The following is an 18,203-nucleotide window of genomic DNA, read 5'->3' as shown; positions in this document are numbered from 1 at the left end:
GCTATAGATTGTGCTTTGAACACTATACTATAGACTGTGTTTCAAAGACTGTGCTATAGACTGCACTCCAGACAGCTCTGAACACTACGCTATAGACTTTGCTAAAGACTGAATGTCAGACAGCTCTGAACTCTAAGCTATAGACTGTGCTTTGAACACTATGCTATAGACTATGTTGAAGACTGTGCTATAGACTGCACTCCAGACAGCTCTGAGCACTACGCTATAGACTGTGCTAAAGACTGAATGTCAGACAGCTCTGAACACTATGCTATAGACTGCGCTGAAGACTGTGCTATAGACTGCACTGAACATTGCACTGAAAACTGTACTTAAGACTGTGCTGAACACTAAGCTAAAGACTGTGCTAAAGGTTGCACTCCAGACAGCTCTGAACACTAAGCTATAGATTGTGCTTTGAACACTATACTATAGACTGTGCTAAAGACTGCACTCCAGACAGCTCTGAACACTATGCCGTAGAATGTGCTTTGAATACTATGCTATAGACTGTGTTTCAAAGACTGTGCTATAGACTGCACTCCAGACAGCTCTGAACACTACGCTATAGACTTTGCTAAAGACTGAATGTCAGACAGCTCTGAACTCTAAGTTATAGACTGTGCTTTGAACACTATGCTATAGACTGCGCTGAAGACTGTGCTATAGACTGCGCTGAACACTGCACTGAAAACTGTACTTAAGACTGTGCTTTGAACACTATGCTTCAGACTGTGCTAAAGACTGCACTCCAGACAGCTCTAGACACTACGGTAAAGACTGCATTGAAAATCGTGCTCAAGACTGTGCTAAACACTACACTACACTGAAAACAGCATTGAAGACTGCGCTAAAAGCTGTGATAAAGATGAATGCACTGAACATTGCGTTGATGGCTGCACTAAACACTGCAATATAGACTGTGCTGACGACTGTGTTATAGATTGTGCTGATGACTGCGCTATAGACTGCGCTACAGACTGCACTAAACACTGTGCTATACACTGCGCTATAGACTGCACTGCTATAGACTGCACTGATGACTGTGCTGAAGACGTACTGTGCTGAAGAAGAAAGATCTGCATCCGTAGAAATGCGATTATATCACACTGCTGCTGCTCAACAATTGAAATGAATCACCACTACACTTCCAGCACTGTATCTCTGTGTGTGTGTGTGTGTGTGTGTGTGTGTGTGTGTGTGTGTGTGTGTGTGTGTGCGTGTGTGTGTGTGTGTGTGCGTGTGTGTGTGTGTCAGAAAGAAGATGGGCTGTGGGTGGCTATGAGTCAGTGTGGACCCCCTCACTCCCCTTCCCACCCGCACCCTTGAATTCATCCTGCCTGTACTCTTGGACGAATACAGAGGAAAGAATGAAACAGAGAGAGAGAGAGAGAGAGAAAGAGAGAGAGATGAGGATAGAGAAGGAGAAAGAGTTAACCGGTAAGAGACAGATAAAGAGAGATGGGGAGAAAAAAGGATGAAGAGATGTAGAGAAAGAAGGATGAAGTAAGAGAGGGAGAGAGATGGAGGTAGGTAAAAAAGGTAAAGTAAGAGATGGAGAAAAAGAAAGATGAAGTAAGAGAGGGAGAAAGAGATGGCGAGAGAGATGGATACAAAAAAGATGGAGAAAAAGAAGGATTAAGAGATGGAGAGAAAGAAGGATGAAGTAAGAGAGGGCGAGAGAGAGAGATGAGGATAGAGAAGGAGAGACAGTTAACAGATGAGAGATAGATGAAGAGATGGAGAGAAAGAAGGATGAAGTAAGAGAGAGATAGAGGTAGATGTAGGTAAAAAAGATGAATTAAGAGAAGTAGAGATAGAAAGATGAAGTAAGAGAGGGATAGAGAGAGAGAGAGATGAGGATAGAGAAGGAGAGAGAGAGTTAAAAGATGAGAGACAGACAAAGAGAGATGGAGAGAAAAAAGATGAAGTAAGAGAGGGAGAGAGAGAGATGAGGATAGAGAAGGAGAAAGAGTTAACAGGTAAGAGACAGATAAAGAGAGATGGGGAGAAAAAAGGATGAAGAGATGTAGAGAAAGAAGGATGAAGTAAGAGAGGGAGAGAGATGGAGGTAGGTAAAAAAGGTGAAGTAAGAGATGGAGAGAAAGAAAGATGAAGTAAGAGAGGGAGAAAGAGATGGAAGGAGAGAGATGGAGCTAAAAGATGAAGTAAGAGATGGAGAGAAAGAAAGATCAAATATAAATAGGAGAGAAAAAAGATGAAGTAAGAGATGGAGAAAAAAGAAGTAAGAAATAGAGAGAAATAAAGATGAAATATGAGAGGGAGGAAAAATATGAAGTAAGAGATGGAGAAAGAGATGGATAGAAAAAAGATGAAGTAAGAGATGGAGAGAAAAAAAGAAGCAAGAGATGGAGAGGAAAAAAGATGAAGTAAGAGAGGGAAAAAGAAAGATGGAGGGAGAGATACATTAAGAGAGAGAGAAAGGGATAGAAAGACATATGAAACTAAGAGAGGGAGAAAGAGACATGCCAGGAAAAAAGAAAGAGAGAGTTAACAAGTTAGAGACAGATGAAGGAAAAGAGAAAAACGATGAGATGGAGGGAAAGAAAGATGAAGTAAGAGTGTAGGGGGGTGAGAGAGGCAAAAGTGAGAGAGAAGAACTGAAAGAAAAAATAAAAAGCAAGCACAAGGACAAAAAAATAGAAGGAAGAAAGAATGAGAGAGGGAGGAATGCAGAAAGAAAAATGATGAGAGAGAGAGAGAGAAGGGGTGAGGGAGGCTGAAAGGAAAAGAAGAAAAATGCAGAGAAAATGGAGAGGGAGGAAGGCAGAAAAAAATAAATAAATAAAATAGACGGAGCAAATACTGTATATTCAAGAAAGAAAAAGAGAGAGAATGTGGGAGAGAGAAAGACTGAAAGGGAAAAGATAAGAGGGAGAGCGCGAGAGAGCGAGGGAGGGAGGGATTGAGAGAAGGAGGGAGGGAGTGAAGGAGTGGGTGTGTAGTGGGTAAAGAAGAGAAAGAAGCCTCTGTCTGCTGCAGTAGTAAAAGCTAATTACTCCTTAAGGGAACAGAATAGGGTTAAATAGGAAACCTCAATTAATGCCGGTTGCCATTGCCAGCCTATTTACTCAACTAGCTCTACTCACCCCCCACCCCCCAATCATTGGGTTGCTTCACCTCTCCTGGGTTGCCAGGTGCACGTCCTGCTGCTCCCGAACTGTGAAGGAGAGGAGAGAGAGAGAGAAAAAAAAAAGTTTTCATTTCCATTCAAATCACAAAGCATGAAATGAAACCCTTTGCGTTGCCAAGTATTGTCATTCTTCCCATTGTGATTCAGTCATTGTTGTTGGAATAGACTTTTCAACAGCCACTTTTTTCATTTCACACCGAAACGTTTCGAGGCCGGGCGGGCGTTCGGTTATTTATTTATTTATGTGACCTGAAAAAAAAAGGAGAAATGACTAACGTGAGGGCGAAGTCGGCGGCAGACGGCGGCAGTTTTATTATTTTTATGATTCAGACTCTGACGGAAAGAGTGTGGGAAAGCATGGGATGGATATAGATAGGATATAGATAGAATGGGTGGAATTGCTCAATTGGAAAATTGTAGAACTGTAGAATTGTGGCCTTGTGTTGATGGTCAAGATGGTTGGGAAAATGGGCATCCATATACAACAATATAATTATTGTTGTCTAAATGGATCAACCAAGATTTTCTGGTCAACCAGCTTGGACCATATTGGTCTTGCTGTTATTGCTGGTTTGTCTGCTGGTTAATCAACATGATCATGCTAGTTGACCAGTCTATATAACCCATCTGCTCCCTTTAAAACAACACTATGAATCATTTTACTGTTGAATATCAGCTTCAAAATCATGTTAATGACTCACACTTACCGTAATAGAGACCAGCTGTTGCTGGTAGACGGTTGTGGATGGTTTCAGATGGTCTAAGCTGGTCTTTGATGGTCAATATGGTTGAGAAAATGGGTATTCATAAAGAGAAATCAAATTATTGTTATCTAAATGGATATGGATAGGATATAGATGAGAAAACGAGTGTGGAATTGCTCAGTTACCCATCTGCTCCTTTTAAAGCTATATTATAAATAATTTTACTGTTAAATAGCAGCTTCAGATTCGTGTTGATGATTCACAGTGACTGTAATAGAGACCAGCTGTTGCTGGTAGATGGTTTCAGATGGTCTAAGATGGTTGAAAAAATAGGCTTCCAGACACATGGTCATGCTGATCATATTGGTCAACCAATTTAGATCATCTTGGTATTATTGTTCTTGTTGGTTGGTCAGCTTGGTCCTGCTAGTCAACCAAAGTGGTTTTGCTGGTGGACCAGTGTGGGTTTGCTGGTCCTGCTTGGGAAGAGTGTGCTTAAATGGGTCCTTCCCACCAAACTCCTACAAATCGTGATTATTTACATGTTAGTATCATCATACAGATGAACAGTTTTAACATAATTTATTAGGGCACCCCACCAATAACCAATCTGCTCCCTTTAAAGGCAACATTATGAAGCATTTTACTGTTAAATAGCAGCTTCAGAATCATGTTGATGATTATTCACACTGACTGTAATATAGACCAGCAGTTGCTGGTAGATGGTTTTGGATGGTTTCAGATGGTCTAAGCTGTGGTCTATTGCCCAATTGGAAAATTGTAGTACTGTAGAATTGTGGCCTTGTGTTGATGGACAAGATGGTTGAGAAAATGGGCATCCATATACAAAAATCAAATTATAGTTGTCTAGATGGGTTTTTCTGGTCAACCAGCTTGGACCATATTGGTCTTACTGTTATTTCTGGTTGGTTTACTGGTCCTGCTGGTTGACCAAGATGATCATGCTAGTTGACCAGTCTATATAACCCATCTGCTCCCTTTAAATCAACACTACGAATCATTTTACTGTTAAATGGCAGCTTCAGAATCATGTTGATGATTCACACTGACTGTAATAGAGACCAACTATTGCTGGTCGATGGTTTTAGATGGCAAGGCTAGTCTTTGATGGTCAAGATGGTTAAGAAAATGGGCATCCAGATACAGAAATCAAATTATTGTTCTCTAGATGGGTCAACCAAGATTTTCTGGTCAACCAGCTTGGACCATCTTGGTCTTGCTAGTCAGCCAAAGTGGCTTTGCTGGTTTTGCATTGTGGCATTGTGTTATAGATTCAATAATGATCCAATATGCTAATTCTAACGCTATCTCTCTCTTTTCTTCTCTTTTCCTGTGTTCCAGGTTTCATTTATACCTGTGGCGGGTCGTTCAAAGGAAGGAACGGGACCATAGAAAGCCCGGGATACCCTCACGGATACCCGAACGGGGCGAACTGTACCTGGGTAATCGTAGCCGAGGAGAGGAACAGAATTCATATAGTTTTTCAATCCTTCGCTGTGGAGGAGGAATATGACTTTTTATCTTTATACGATGGGCACCCGCACCCCGCTAATTTCCGAACGAGGTACGTGCTCTTCCCGATCTCGTCTCCTGTTTCTTTCTCTCTGCTCTGATTCCGATTGCAGCGTTCCTCGTTTGGCTGAGTGTCAGAGAACATGAGGTCCAACATGTGCTCAGAGAGAGAGAGCCTGCCTCATCCAAACCAAACCATCCAACCGATCAGCTTCCTGCACCATAATGCCATGAGTCAGCGGCGCCCCACGCTTCTGGTTCCTGCTGACCACCTGGGGGATGATATCCCTGTCAGATTTCCTGTTTAAAAGTTCTGGAAACTTCAGGAAACTTTCTTTCTAGTATATCTAAGGATCTTTAGACTTACCAAGAAGTTGTGAAGAAGAGTGGGTTCAAAAGGGTTAACTTATTATATTATATAAGTGTCATAGTCATAATCGTCACGCAGTGAAAACAGATAAACAATATTCTCATCATTTGTTAGAACACCCCACCAATAACCCATCTGCTCCCTTTTAAGCAACACTATGTCTCATTTTACTGTTAAATAGCAGCTTCAGAATCGTGTGTTGATGACTCACTGACTGTAATAGAGACCAGCTGTTGCTGGTAGATAGTTTCACATGGTCTAAGATTGTTTAAAAAATAGGCTTCCAGACACAGAAATTGAATTATTTTTGTCTAGATGGGTTTTTCTGGTAAATCAACTTGGACAATCTCAATCTTACTGTTTTTGTTGGTTGGTTAGGTTGGTCATGCTAGTCAACCTAAGTGGTTTTAGTGGCTTCAGATGGTCTTTGATGGTCAAAATAGGCATCCAGATACAAAATTTTTTGTTGTCTAGATGGGTTTTCCTGGTCAACCAACTTGGACCGGTCTTTCTGTTACTGTTGGTTGGTCCGCTCGGTCATGCTAGTCAACCAAAGTGGTTTTGCTGGTCATACTAGTTGACCAGTCTATATAACCCATCTGCTCCCTTTAAAGAAACACTATTTCTCATTTTACTGTTAAATAGCAGCTTTAGAATCGTGTTGATGATTCACTGACTAAAAATAGATACCAGCTGTTGCTGGAGGATGGTTTCAGATGGTCTTGGCTGGTCTTTGACGGTCAAGATGGTTAAGAAAATGGGCATCCAGATACAAAAATCAAGTTTTTGTTGTCTAGATTGTTTTTTCTGGTCAACCAACTTGGACCATCTTGGTCTTACTGTTATTGCTGGTTGGTTTGCTTGGTCATACTTGTCAAACAACATGGTTTTGCTGGTTGACCAACATGATCATGCTAGTTGACCAGTCTATATAACCCATGTGCTCCCTTTAAAGCAACACTATGTCTCATTTTACTGTTAAATAGCAGCTTCAGAATCGTGTTGATTATTCACACTGACTGTAATAGAGACCAGCGGTTTCTGGTAGATGGTTTCAGATGGGTCTAGATGGGTTTTTCTGGTCATTCTGATCATATTGGTTAACCAACTTGAATCATCTTGGTATTACTGTTAATGTTGGTTGGTCAGCTTGGTCATGCTAGTCAACCGAAGTGGTTTTGCTGGTTGACCATTGTGGGTTTGCTGGTACTGCTTGATTAGAGTGTGTTAAAATGGGTAATTCCCACCAAACTCCTGCAAATCACAGTTATTTTTGTGTCATAATTATCATACAGATAATATTCTTATAATAACAATATTCTTATAATTTGTAAGGACACCCCACCAATAACCCATCTGCTCCCTTTAAAGCAACATTATGAATCATTTTACTGTTAAATAGCAGCTTCAGAATCGTGTGTTGATGATTCACTGACTCTAATACCTGGTAGATGGTTTTTGATGGTCTAAGCTGGTCTTTGATGGTCAAGATGGATGACAAAATCCAGATACAGAAATCAAACTACTGTTATATAGATGTTTTTTTTCTGCTCAACCAACTTGGACCATATTGGTATTACTGTTATTGTTGGTTGGTCAGCTTGGTCATGCTAGTCAACCAAAGTGGTTTCGCTGTTCATGCTGGTTGACCAACATGGTCATGCTAGTTGACCAGTCTATATAACCCATCTGCTCCCTTTAAAACAACACTATGAATCATTTTAGCTGTTGCTGATGGTTTCAGATGGTTTCAGCTGATCTTTGATGGTCAACATGGTTGAGGAAAAGGGCATCCAGATAAAAAAATCGGATTTTTGTAGTCTAGATGGGTTTTTCTGTTCATGCTGGCCATATTGGTCAACCAACTTGGACCCTCTTGATCTTACTGTCCTTGTTGGTTGGTCTGCTTGGTCATGCTAGACAACCAGTGTGAATTTTGCTGGTACAGCTTGGGAAGAGTTTGTTTAAGTAGGTCATTTCCACCAAACTGCTGCAAATCATGATTATTTATGTGTCACAGTCATTAAACAGATGAACAGTATTCTCTTCATTTGTTAGGACACCCCACCAATAACCCATCTGCTCCCTCTAAAGCAACACTATGAAGTATTTAACTGTTAAATATCAGCTGGTTGATGGTTTCTGATGGTCTAAGATGGTCTTTGATGGTGAAGATGGTTTAGAAAGTGAGCATACAAATACAAAAATCTAATTACTGTTATATACAGTAGATGGGTATATAAATGTTGGTCAACCTTCTTAGAACTAGGTTTAGGATTTAGGTTAAAGTTAGACCAAGGGCCAGAGAAATTGTCAGGTTTAGATCTTGGACTGCAGTTAAAGTTATGAATACAGCCAGGATAATGGTTAGCATTTGACATTAGCACTACCCATTTTAACAATTCAAATGCTTTAACTAAATGTTTAACATTCTATTAAACTAGTTTTTAATTTTTTTTAAACTGAAAATAATGTTAAAATATAAGTTAAGCAAATGTCATTGTCATTTGAGTTACATGTAGAAATTTAACTTAACATATTAAGTCCCAAAAAGAAAAAACAAAACAAAACATGTATGAGCTTCCCAATGAGAATCGATTTGAAACAATTTTGAATTTGGCATCAATATTCAGAAAAGTGTCTTGGCTCTTATTGGTTAAGACTACAATATATATATATATATATATATATATATATATATATGTAGGTAGGTAGGTAGGTGTCAGATATTTTTGTTAATTTACCCAATTCTAGGCTAGATCACAACATATACAGGGGTGGGTGTTCCCAAGCCATGCACTTGTGCAACACTTCATGATCGGTTCACACACTGCTGTGCAAACACTTTTGGCATGTCCGTGTATGGTATACAATCCGATGTTTGCTTCAGATATCAGTCAAATCTATCTGTCTGATGCTGATTTTGTTTTGGTAGACCAGATAAAACAGCTGCTGATAACCGTATGATTCCAATATCACCGGTACAGCTCTACTGAAACAGCGCAGCAAGGTTCCAGATTCCGCCTTACGCAGAAACCCAGAATCCATGAATATTTTGGTGGAATATAATAGCCGCTGGTTACAGCACTTTGCTGAGCTGAGATTTTCTCTGGAGCGCTGTGCCTTTTTTTTCAGCCGTGCTGTCCGTCAGTCTGAGGCTGGAGCAGATAAGCTGTGTGGTGAACACATGCTAATGTCGGTGTTGGCATCATCGACACCGGTCGCGCTCAAAGCGGTAAAACCAGCCCACCGCGACGATCGCTAGGCCCGGCAGCCCGCGCGAGACGCAGCCCCCGCTGAGATGATTGCAGGGTTGGAGCGATGGTGGTTTCAGACTGTTGGTGCAGGAGCTGAGAGTGCAGCTAACAGTCTGATACTTCAATTCCACCTGCAGTCTTATATTCACACTGAGAAACACTCCATCCATCAGCCAGCGCTCAGATAGAGATGCTTACTGAACCTCTACAAACACAAGCCCTCACAAGTTTGCTGTGTTAATCATTTTTCAGGCTTTTCTTGTTGCAAAGAGATCAGCCATAACATTAAGACTGTAACACCAACAGCTGAAGTGAATCACTGGTGTTCTAGAGGCAGGGCTACAGCGGTAGTGTTGCCAACTCCTCAGTAAGGAAAGTAGCTATTGGCTGTCCTAAAAGTCGCTAGAAGTCGCTAAATGACGTCATCGCCTATTTTGCATAATATATTTTTTAAAGCTGTAAAAGATTAACATTGTGGGACAGAAAAAAGACACCCTAAATATGTTAGAAATGTTAAAAATGAACTCTAACAAATGAACAACGTGTTGTTAAATGTTATTATAAGAGCTGAAGTTAGCTGAACTGTTATTCTACGTTTGTTTTTTTTTTTGTTTATTTTATTTTTTATTCTTTGTTTATTTTCAAACCTATTATAGACAAATTGTTCAATGATGAGCCAGCTAGACAGATGTTTAGCTTTTTAGAAAGAGGCAGACACTGTGGACGAGGTGACTGTGTGAGTTAAATTCAGTGATGTCTTTTCGTGTCACACTGAAGACACATTTATATTTACATCCTGATCTGTAAATACGGGGCGAGGTCAGTCGGCGGCGGCTGTGGGCATGCGCAGTTTATTTACAGTGTGTTCGTGAAGTGGAGTGGGTGTGCTCTGCACTTTGAGAGACTGCACTGTGAGTGTTGTGGTGTTTTGTAAGCAGTTAGCCTGTTAGCACTTTTCTTGTTTAGCGTACGTTAAATAACTAAGTTAGTTAGGTTAGTAAGTCAGAAGCAGCTGCAGAAGCACTGAGCTTTCTGATACTCTGATACTGTATCTGTACTGGATGCTAGCTTTTAGCAAGTAAGCTTCAGAACCCAGCACCATAGAAAAAAAAATGTTACGTTCTCTCCACCCCATCGCCCTTTAATTTTTGTGTAAATGTGTATAAGAGAAGTTTCAGTGTGTGAAGTGTTCAGTTAGTCTAAAAAACTAACTAAACTTTGTATTTGATCATTTTTCAGTTTAAAAATAACTCAGAACGTTGGTCATGATGTCATTTTACTGTTAAATAGCAGCTTCAGAATCGTGTTGAGGATTCATTGACTGTAACAGAGACCATCTGTTGGTGGTAGATGGTTTCAGACGGTCCAAGCTGGTCTTTGATGGCCTAAGATGGTTGACAAAATAGGCATCCAAATGCAAAAATCAAACTATGGATGTTTTTTTTTTCTGGTTATGCTGACCATATTGGTCAACCAACTTGGACCATCTTGGTCTTACTGTTCTTGTTGGTTGGTCAGCTGGGCCATTACTAGTCAAACAAAGTGATTTGCTGGCCAAGCTGGTTAATTAACATGATCAGGCTAGTTGACCAGTGTGGCATTGGGTAGAGTGTTTAAATGGGTCATTCCCACCAAACTCCTGCAAATCGTGATCATGTCATAATCATCATACAGATAAACAGTTGTAACATCATTTGTTAGGACACCCCAGCAATTGCCCATCTGCTCCATTTAAAGCAAAACTATATCTCATTTTACTGTTAAATATCAACTTCAGAATCGTATTGTTGACTCACTTACTGTAATAGAGACCAGCTGTTGCTGGTAGATAGTTTCACATGGTCTAAGCTGGTCTTTGATGGTTAAGATGGTTGAGAAAATGGGAATCCACTTACAAAAATCGAATTGCTGTTATTTAGATGTTTTTTTCTGGTCATGCTGGCCATATTGGTCAACCAATAGTGTTCAGTTAGTAATCAGTTTGTTGCGTATGATATGATAGTTGCGTACCCTGATGTGATAATTAGGGGTGTGTGATATGGACATTCAAATATATTGGCGATATTATTGAGTTCAATACGATATGGCACACCCTTAATTTAACGTAACCTTGTAAGTGCTTAACTCTAGTGACTATAGTTTTAAGCCCTGGAGACATTTTTACTTAAATCTGCTGTATTTGCTGTCTGTCCTATGACTTAAAAGGAAATTAAGGTCACCCAAACAGTTAAACCACACTAATAATAGAATTTATGTAATGATCACTGAACACTGTTTGTCTCTAAAGCATGTGTATTGGATAATTATAAAAAAAATATGGAGCAAAACACTTTCCTTGTTGGTTCAGTTCAGAACACAACAATTAATTGCCAAATACAGAACGATTCTGTATTTCACAGCATAAGTGGCAACCCAATATACCGCTGTAATGTTTTGACACAGTGAATATTTCCCAACCCTATTGTGAGCAATTTCACATTGGCCCAGTGTGCTCATGGCAAGGTGACGTGAATTATGAAAGTTGGATGGAGGCTGATTGGAGTGGGTTCCAGATGGATGCACCATTCTTTTAACATTTAGCTAACATTCCTGGATGTGTCCACAGTGTTGTGTGTGTGTGTGTGTGTAATGGGAATAAGTCATAGAAAACATTGGTGGGTGGTTAAATTAATACACAGATTTTAAGTGGCGTAGGTGTTTCTCCAGCGTGATCTGGGTTAGCAGACGCCAGGAGGATGCTGCCTACCAGACTGCAGAGCGCCAGCAGTAGAGTTTGGCGGAGGAGGCATGAGGGTCTGGGGCTGTTTCTCAAAGTTTGGGCTTGGACCATTAGTTCCAGTGAAGGGTGATGCTAATTATAAGCTCACAGATGCTCTTTTGACTAAATTAGGGCACTTGTGGAAAGAGTTTCTAGAAAAGGGAGGATGTTATAGCCAAAAGGTGCTGGTTCCTTCATATGAATGGACATGGTTTGGAAAAAGGATGCCCAACAAGCTTATATATTATATATATATATATATATACAGTACCAATCAAAAGTTTGAACACACCTTAAATGTTTTGCAGTGTAGATTAATACTAAAGTTATTGAAACTAAAAAAACATACTGAATTATTTAGTAAGCAAAAAAGTGTAAAACAAACCAGAATATGTTTAAGCAAATAAACAATTTTTTTTAAAGAATTGAAGTTTTGTTCACCTTACATTAAGCCTATAATACCCTATATTAACTGTAAAATATATACATTTAAGCTTTTATTTTAATAATAACAACTCTTAACCTGATATTTGTGGCTGATAATGTGTGTAATAATGCATATTTCTGAAGCACTGGGCTTATTATTTATTTGTAGGGCTGCGTCTTTGTCTGCGCCACCTAATGGAGTCATGGCGTTTCTGCACTGTGCCTCTATGGGATCCAGCGGCTCCCAGTGGTTTATAATGACATCGCATTTGGTTTGCATTTGGTTTGTAAGCGCTGCATCATTGCTAGGTTACCTGTATGTGGCATAGCAATACATGGAAAACTTCGGTTACAGTGCATTACCGGCTGATAACGTCACTCATAAAACGCCTCTCAGCCAATCACATTGCAGGGTCGGAACTAACTGTGGTATAATTTTTATTTTAGATTCTTCTAAAATAAAAAAATAGTAGCTCCTCTTGTTTAAATAGAAACAGTTTTGCACGTCTTGGCTTTCAGTTAACAGCTGTGCTGAACTCATCAGAAGTTAAATACTTGAATTTCTTGTCTCTTAATTTAATGTGTTTGAGTAGTGAAGAGGTAGAGTTACAGATATACAATGAATAGTGAATATTTGAGTAATGTTCTAATCCAGATTATGAGAAGCAAGAACTACTCAACTAAATAAAGAAAAACATGATTTTATAAAATAAAGATCAGTCAGCCAAAACATTTCAAGAACTTTGAAAGCATCCTGAAGTGCAGTCACCGAAAAGACCATCAAAAACGCTATGATGAAACTGGCTCTCATCAGGACCGCCCCAGGAAAGGAAGAGCTAGAGCTTCCTCTGTTGCACAGTATTAGTTGATTAGAGTTACCAGCCTTAGAAAGCTATTAGCACCCCAGATACGAGCATCTAAATTAGCTAGTAGATCAAAAAACGTTCTTGCTTCATGAACATTGTCAATAACCAACAGGTGAGCATCTTCTTCTTTGGCTGATAGCTGTTTATTAAAGGGAGAGAGCCAGAGGGTAACATAGACATGGAGGCACCCTGAAACTCTGGCATCCTTTTGGCAGTACATTGACAATATACATGAAAAAAAAATAGAGAAAAATGATGAGTTTCTTTGGTTTTAACAAATTGAAAACCTCTGGAATATAATCAAGAGTAAGATTGATGAAAAAATATGGAGTTTTTTTTCCTTTGCATTATTTGAGGTCTGAAAGCTCTGCTTCTTTTTTTTTCTGTTATTTCAGCCATTTTATACATTTTCTTCAAATAAATACTTTAAATGACAACGTTTTTATTCAGAATTTGGGAGAAATGTTGTCCATAGTTTATAGAATAAAACAGCAAAGTTCATTTTATTCAAACTTATAGCTTTAAAATCTGAGAAACTGATTCAGAAACTGAAGTGGGCTCTTATTTATTTATTTTTCCCAGAGCTGTATATTAATGTGTATTAATCAATTAAGTCTTTTAGTGTCTCATCGGTCCCAGGTACAAAATTATTAGTATAGTAGTAGAGCTTTAGAGAGAGTTGGGTTGAGTGGTATAGGTGTATTGCAGTTAAAAAGCACCATAACATTAGGTTTCTAATGATTATTATGTAGTTAAACTATAAGTATACAGTTGTAGAGCATTAGGATCATAGTATACTTTAGTTTGAGCCTCTTTATGGGCTTTGTTCCAGCTGCTTTTGGACAATTTTTTTTCAAATTCATTATATAATGTAATTATTTCTATTTACCGTATTACCGCAGTTTTATTTGTCTTTAAAGCCGTTATTTATCCGAATATTTTCTTAATGTGATTCTTCATATTAACTCTTAGTGTCGCTCCAGCACTCTAGGAACTCTGGCCTCCTGAAGCGGCGGAGAATAAGCCTCTTCCCCGAGACCGAAATCCTCCAAAGGCTTAAAACCCACACACTTCCATGCAGTCCTAACTTCCCCCTAATTAGAGGCCAATGTAATTACAGCTAAGCCGTGCACTGCAACAAGACTTCACGCCAACAATGAGCGGCACGCCGTCCTCCGTACCGGAGCGGCATTAACGCGCCCCTGTCACTAATGGGGAAGGCACCGTGTTCAAAGTGATTCACTGGGGTGACTGGAGGTGCCGGTATTACATCAGTCCGGGATTTCACACCCCTCCTCTCGCGCGCTCTCGGGAGCGTCTGCAGTGAAGTGACGCAGCTCGTGCCGCGCGAGAGGCACCGCGCTCAAGCCTTTTGTGCTCGCCGTCTAATCCCTGCATTTAAATGCCTTAGAAATCAGGATTATTGTCAGAAAATAAATAATGATTCCTGTAAGTCTGTTCGCCCAAAAATAGCAGCGTTTTGTTCTCTGTATCACGCGTCACACTTCCTTCAGAAGCAGGAGGCGTGCATCTCCAGGCCGGGGTTGTTTGTTGTGCATGACAAGAACTTAGAGCGCCGATTCCTCTGGTTTCCTTTCCGGTTTCTTTCGCCCAGCGATGGAAATAGAATCCCACCTCTTTATTTAGATGCTTTTTAGTATCCAGTGGAAAGATAAAAAATTGAAAAAGTTGAATTGCAGTGCCTCAAAACTGCCTCTGAATGCCTTTATTGAGAATTAAATCACTTTTGAGGTGCCGTACTTCTACTTTGTCAATCATTTGTTACCTTCTAGGTGCCTATTGCTAATCTACAAAATAACAGGGTTGTAAATAGACTTGTAAAACTGCATCTGAGCATTGTATACCTCAATGAAAATCACAAAAACACTTACTATTGTTACATTAAATAACGTTAAAATGCATTTATTGACTTTTTTATGTACTTTTTTTTTTTTTTTTTTACAAAAATGTACTATTGTACTATTAAATGTACTATTTTTTTTTACAAGTTTTACAAGCCTACTTACAACCCTGTCATTTTGCCTCAGAAAGAGATAAGTGGAAATTAGATTGCAGTGTCTATAAAGTGCTGTAGAGTGCATTTATTAAGTATTTACTTTGTTGTTCACTTAAAAAAAAATAGTAAATATATGATTTCATTGAGGTGTAAATTAGCAACAGGCACCTACAATGTGAATAAAAATGGATTGTTTTTGAGTATTTACTAAATGTACTATAGCTAAATGCTAAAATCCTGTATTACAAGCCAATTTACCACACTGTTATTTTACCTCAGAATAAAGACATAAGTGACAGAGGTAAGTGGAATTGTTCAATAATAGTTTAGCAGTACATTGTATTTACTAAAATGTAACAGAAATGTTTGGAAAAGATGGATTACAGTGTCTATAAAGTGCATTATTTAGAGTGCATTTATTAAGTATTTACTTTGTTGTTTAATTTAAAAATAGTAAATATATGATTTTCATTGAGGTATAAAATGCTCAAATGCAGTTTTACAAGCCTATTTACAACCCTGCTATTTTACAAATTAGCAATAGTCACCTAGACAAGAACAGAAATGATTGACAAAATAGAGGTACAGCACCTCAAAAGTGACATAAAATGCATTTATCGAGTATTTACTTTGTTTTTTAATGTATAAATAGTTCAGCTAAATGCTAAAATGCAGTATTACAAACCAACTTACCACCCTGTTTTTTTTTTCCCTTAGAATAAAGATTGTCAGATAAGTGGAATTTAAAATATGTATTTGCTAGAATGTGACAGAAATGCTAGGAAAAGTTGGATTATAGTGCCTCTGAATGCCTTTTTATTGCGGATTTACTTTGTTACTCAATGTAAAAAAGTAAATATATTATTTTTATTTAGTTATAAAATGCTCAAATGCAGTTTTACAAGCCTACTTACAACCCTGTTATTTTGCCTCAGAATGAAGTATGCTAATTAGCAAGGGGCAACTTCTGTATATTGTTATCTGGTTTATATGCATCTTCTGGTTTCTTATTCTTCTTATTTTTTTATAAATAAAGAAATCAAACCTGTCAGATAAGTGGAATTTGAAATAATAGTTTAGCAGTGCTTTTTATTTGCCAGAATATAACAGAAATGTTTGGGAAAGTATTAGTACACTGCCTTTAATGCGACTCGGTATGTCTTTATTGAAGATTTACTTAGTTGTTTAATGTAAAAATACTAAATATATGATTTTGTTCAAGGTGTAAAATGCTCAAATGCAGTTTTACCATTTAGCCTATTTACAACCCTGTTATTTTGCCTCAGAATGAAGTATGCTATTTAGCAAGGGGACACCACTATAATCTCTCATATAGTGACTCAAAAGTGCCATAGAATGCATTTATTGAGCATTTAGTTGGTTGTTTAATGCAAAAATAGTAAATATATGAGTTCGATTGAGGTATAAAATGCTCAAATGCAGTTTTACAAGCCTATTTACAATGGCAGTTAGCGTTGGGCAACTGCTGTATATTGTTATCTGATTTATATTCTTTTTACATTTTCCATTGTATAATTTCTGCTGAATTCTGCTTTATAAAAAAGGAACTAAGACAGTCCAATCAGCAGAACTTGCCTCCTCAGATACCATAGCAACCACCCTACAACAACGTGCCAGTATTGAGCTGTGGAGCTCCCTGGAATGATGGAGCTTCCTATATCGTTTTTCTATATTCCTAGGATGAGTTGAGAACATCCTGACCTCACTAACACTTTCGCTCCAAATTTTACATTATAAACTGAAGAAACAACTATCTGAAAATGCTTTGCTATCTTCTAGTAACATTCTCCTGCTTTGTGGAGTTCAGTTATTCTAAAATAAGTTCTTTGAATTGTATAATAACCTGATCTTTCACAATAATGACTGTGAACGACGAAGCCACAGCTCTGTCAAGCTGATAAAGAACTGGGGCCTTAATAAAAGTAAAATATGAGAGTGCATTTCTCTTTTGGATGGTGCTTTTTCCACTAATCCTGCCTAAAATGTTGAGCTGAATGTTTAATTTTATTAATTAATCTTTTTTAGAGATTGTTTCACCATCTGCTCTTAACTATTCATATCAGTGTACATTATTCTTGAAGGTTTAGTTAGAAAAGCACCCATTTTTCCTGTGTAAATTCTAAAGCATAAAGAAGGTGACAAATGATTGGGTGAGAATGAATTCCTAGAAGTAACTTCTAGTAATTAAAAAAAAAAAAATTATCCATAGACCTGGCATAATAATTACATTGCCGCTAAACTGTTTTTTTTTTTTAGGAGAAATAAATGTGTAGATTAATCCAGGGCAAAATCTGGACACTCTATTATCTAACTGTGTCACTAGAGCATTAATAAGCAGCAGGTTATAAATATAGCTAACTGATGGCAATCACAGCAGCCCTGTAACAGATCATGAGAGGAAAATGCTCCTTTTTCTTTAAGCTTATTAATTAAACTGGCAACCCAATAATTCATCTACTTTTCCCTTTTAATATTTCGACTTTACTTTCATGACTTTTCTAGTAGGCTACTGTATTTTTTTTTTTTTTTAAATCAGCCATATTTTAGCGCTGTTCGTGGTAAATAACGTTATTTGTTTATATAGCCTATTTAATTAAAGGGCAGCTTGTAGTCAAGTGCGGCATGTATATGTTGCTGTTTTTTTTTTAATAAGTGGGTGTGGCTTACATTCAGGTGCACTTAATAGCCTGGAAATTACAGTATTAGCTTAGCCTACCGTATATATGGACATATCTCATGTAATGTTTGTTGACCTCAATATTGCCCATTGAGTTTATATAAAGTAGCTACATAGAAGGGCCAGTAGGTATGTCAACCAAAAAATAAAAATAAAAATAAAAATGCCCTTTTTTTGTTTTGTATTTAAATATTAAATAAATGAATCATTTATATTCAAATATGTGTTTTTTATTTGATCTTTTTAACTTTGAACCCAGATTGTTCCTTTAAACTTTGCTTAAGGATCAGCTGAATTAAAATAAAATTACAACATCAGTGCAGAATATGAAAAGAATTAAGATAAAATCTCCTAAAGATAAACGAGTGGATTAAACAGGCAGAAGAGGAAAAAGAGGGAAAAGAAAGAGAAAGAGAGAGA

At 38.1% G+C, this 18,203-nt stretch overlaps 1 protein-coding gene across 2 annotated transcripts in view; it reads left to right on the top strand.

Moving 5' to 3' along the window:
• Positions 1-18,203, top strand: part of csmd3a (CUB and Sushi multiple domains 3a) — a 777,572-nt gene that overhangs the window by 83,297 nt on the left and 676,072 nt on the right. For both annotated transcript variants that reach the window (XM_049467549.1, XM_049467548.1), the window contains exon 2: positions 5,221-5,443. In XM_049467549.1, coding sequence (XP_049323506.1) covers positions 5,221-5,443 — 223 coding nt within the window. The remainder of the gene's footprint in view (positions 1-5,220; positions 5,444-18,203) is intronic.

Source organism: Astyanax mexicanus, chromosome 1, assembly GCF_023375975.1.
Source record: "Astyanax mexicanus isolate ESR-SI-001 chromosome 1, AstMex3_surface, whole genome shotgun sequence".
NCBI classification, from domain to species: Eukaryota; Metazoa; Chordata; class Actinopteri; order Characiformes; family Acestrorhamphidae; genus Astyanax; species Astyanax mexicanus.
This window is presented reverse-complemented; position numbering and strand designations above follow the sequence as displayed.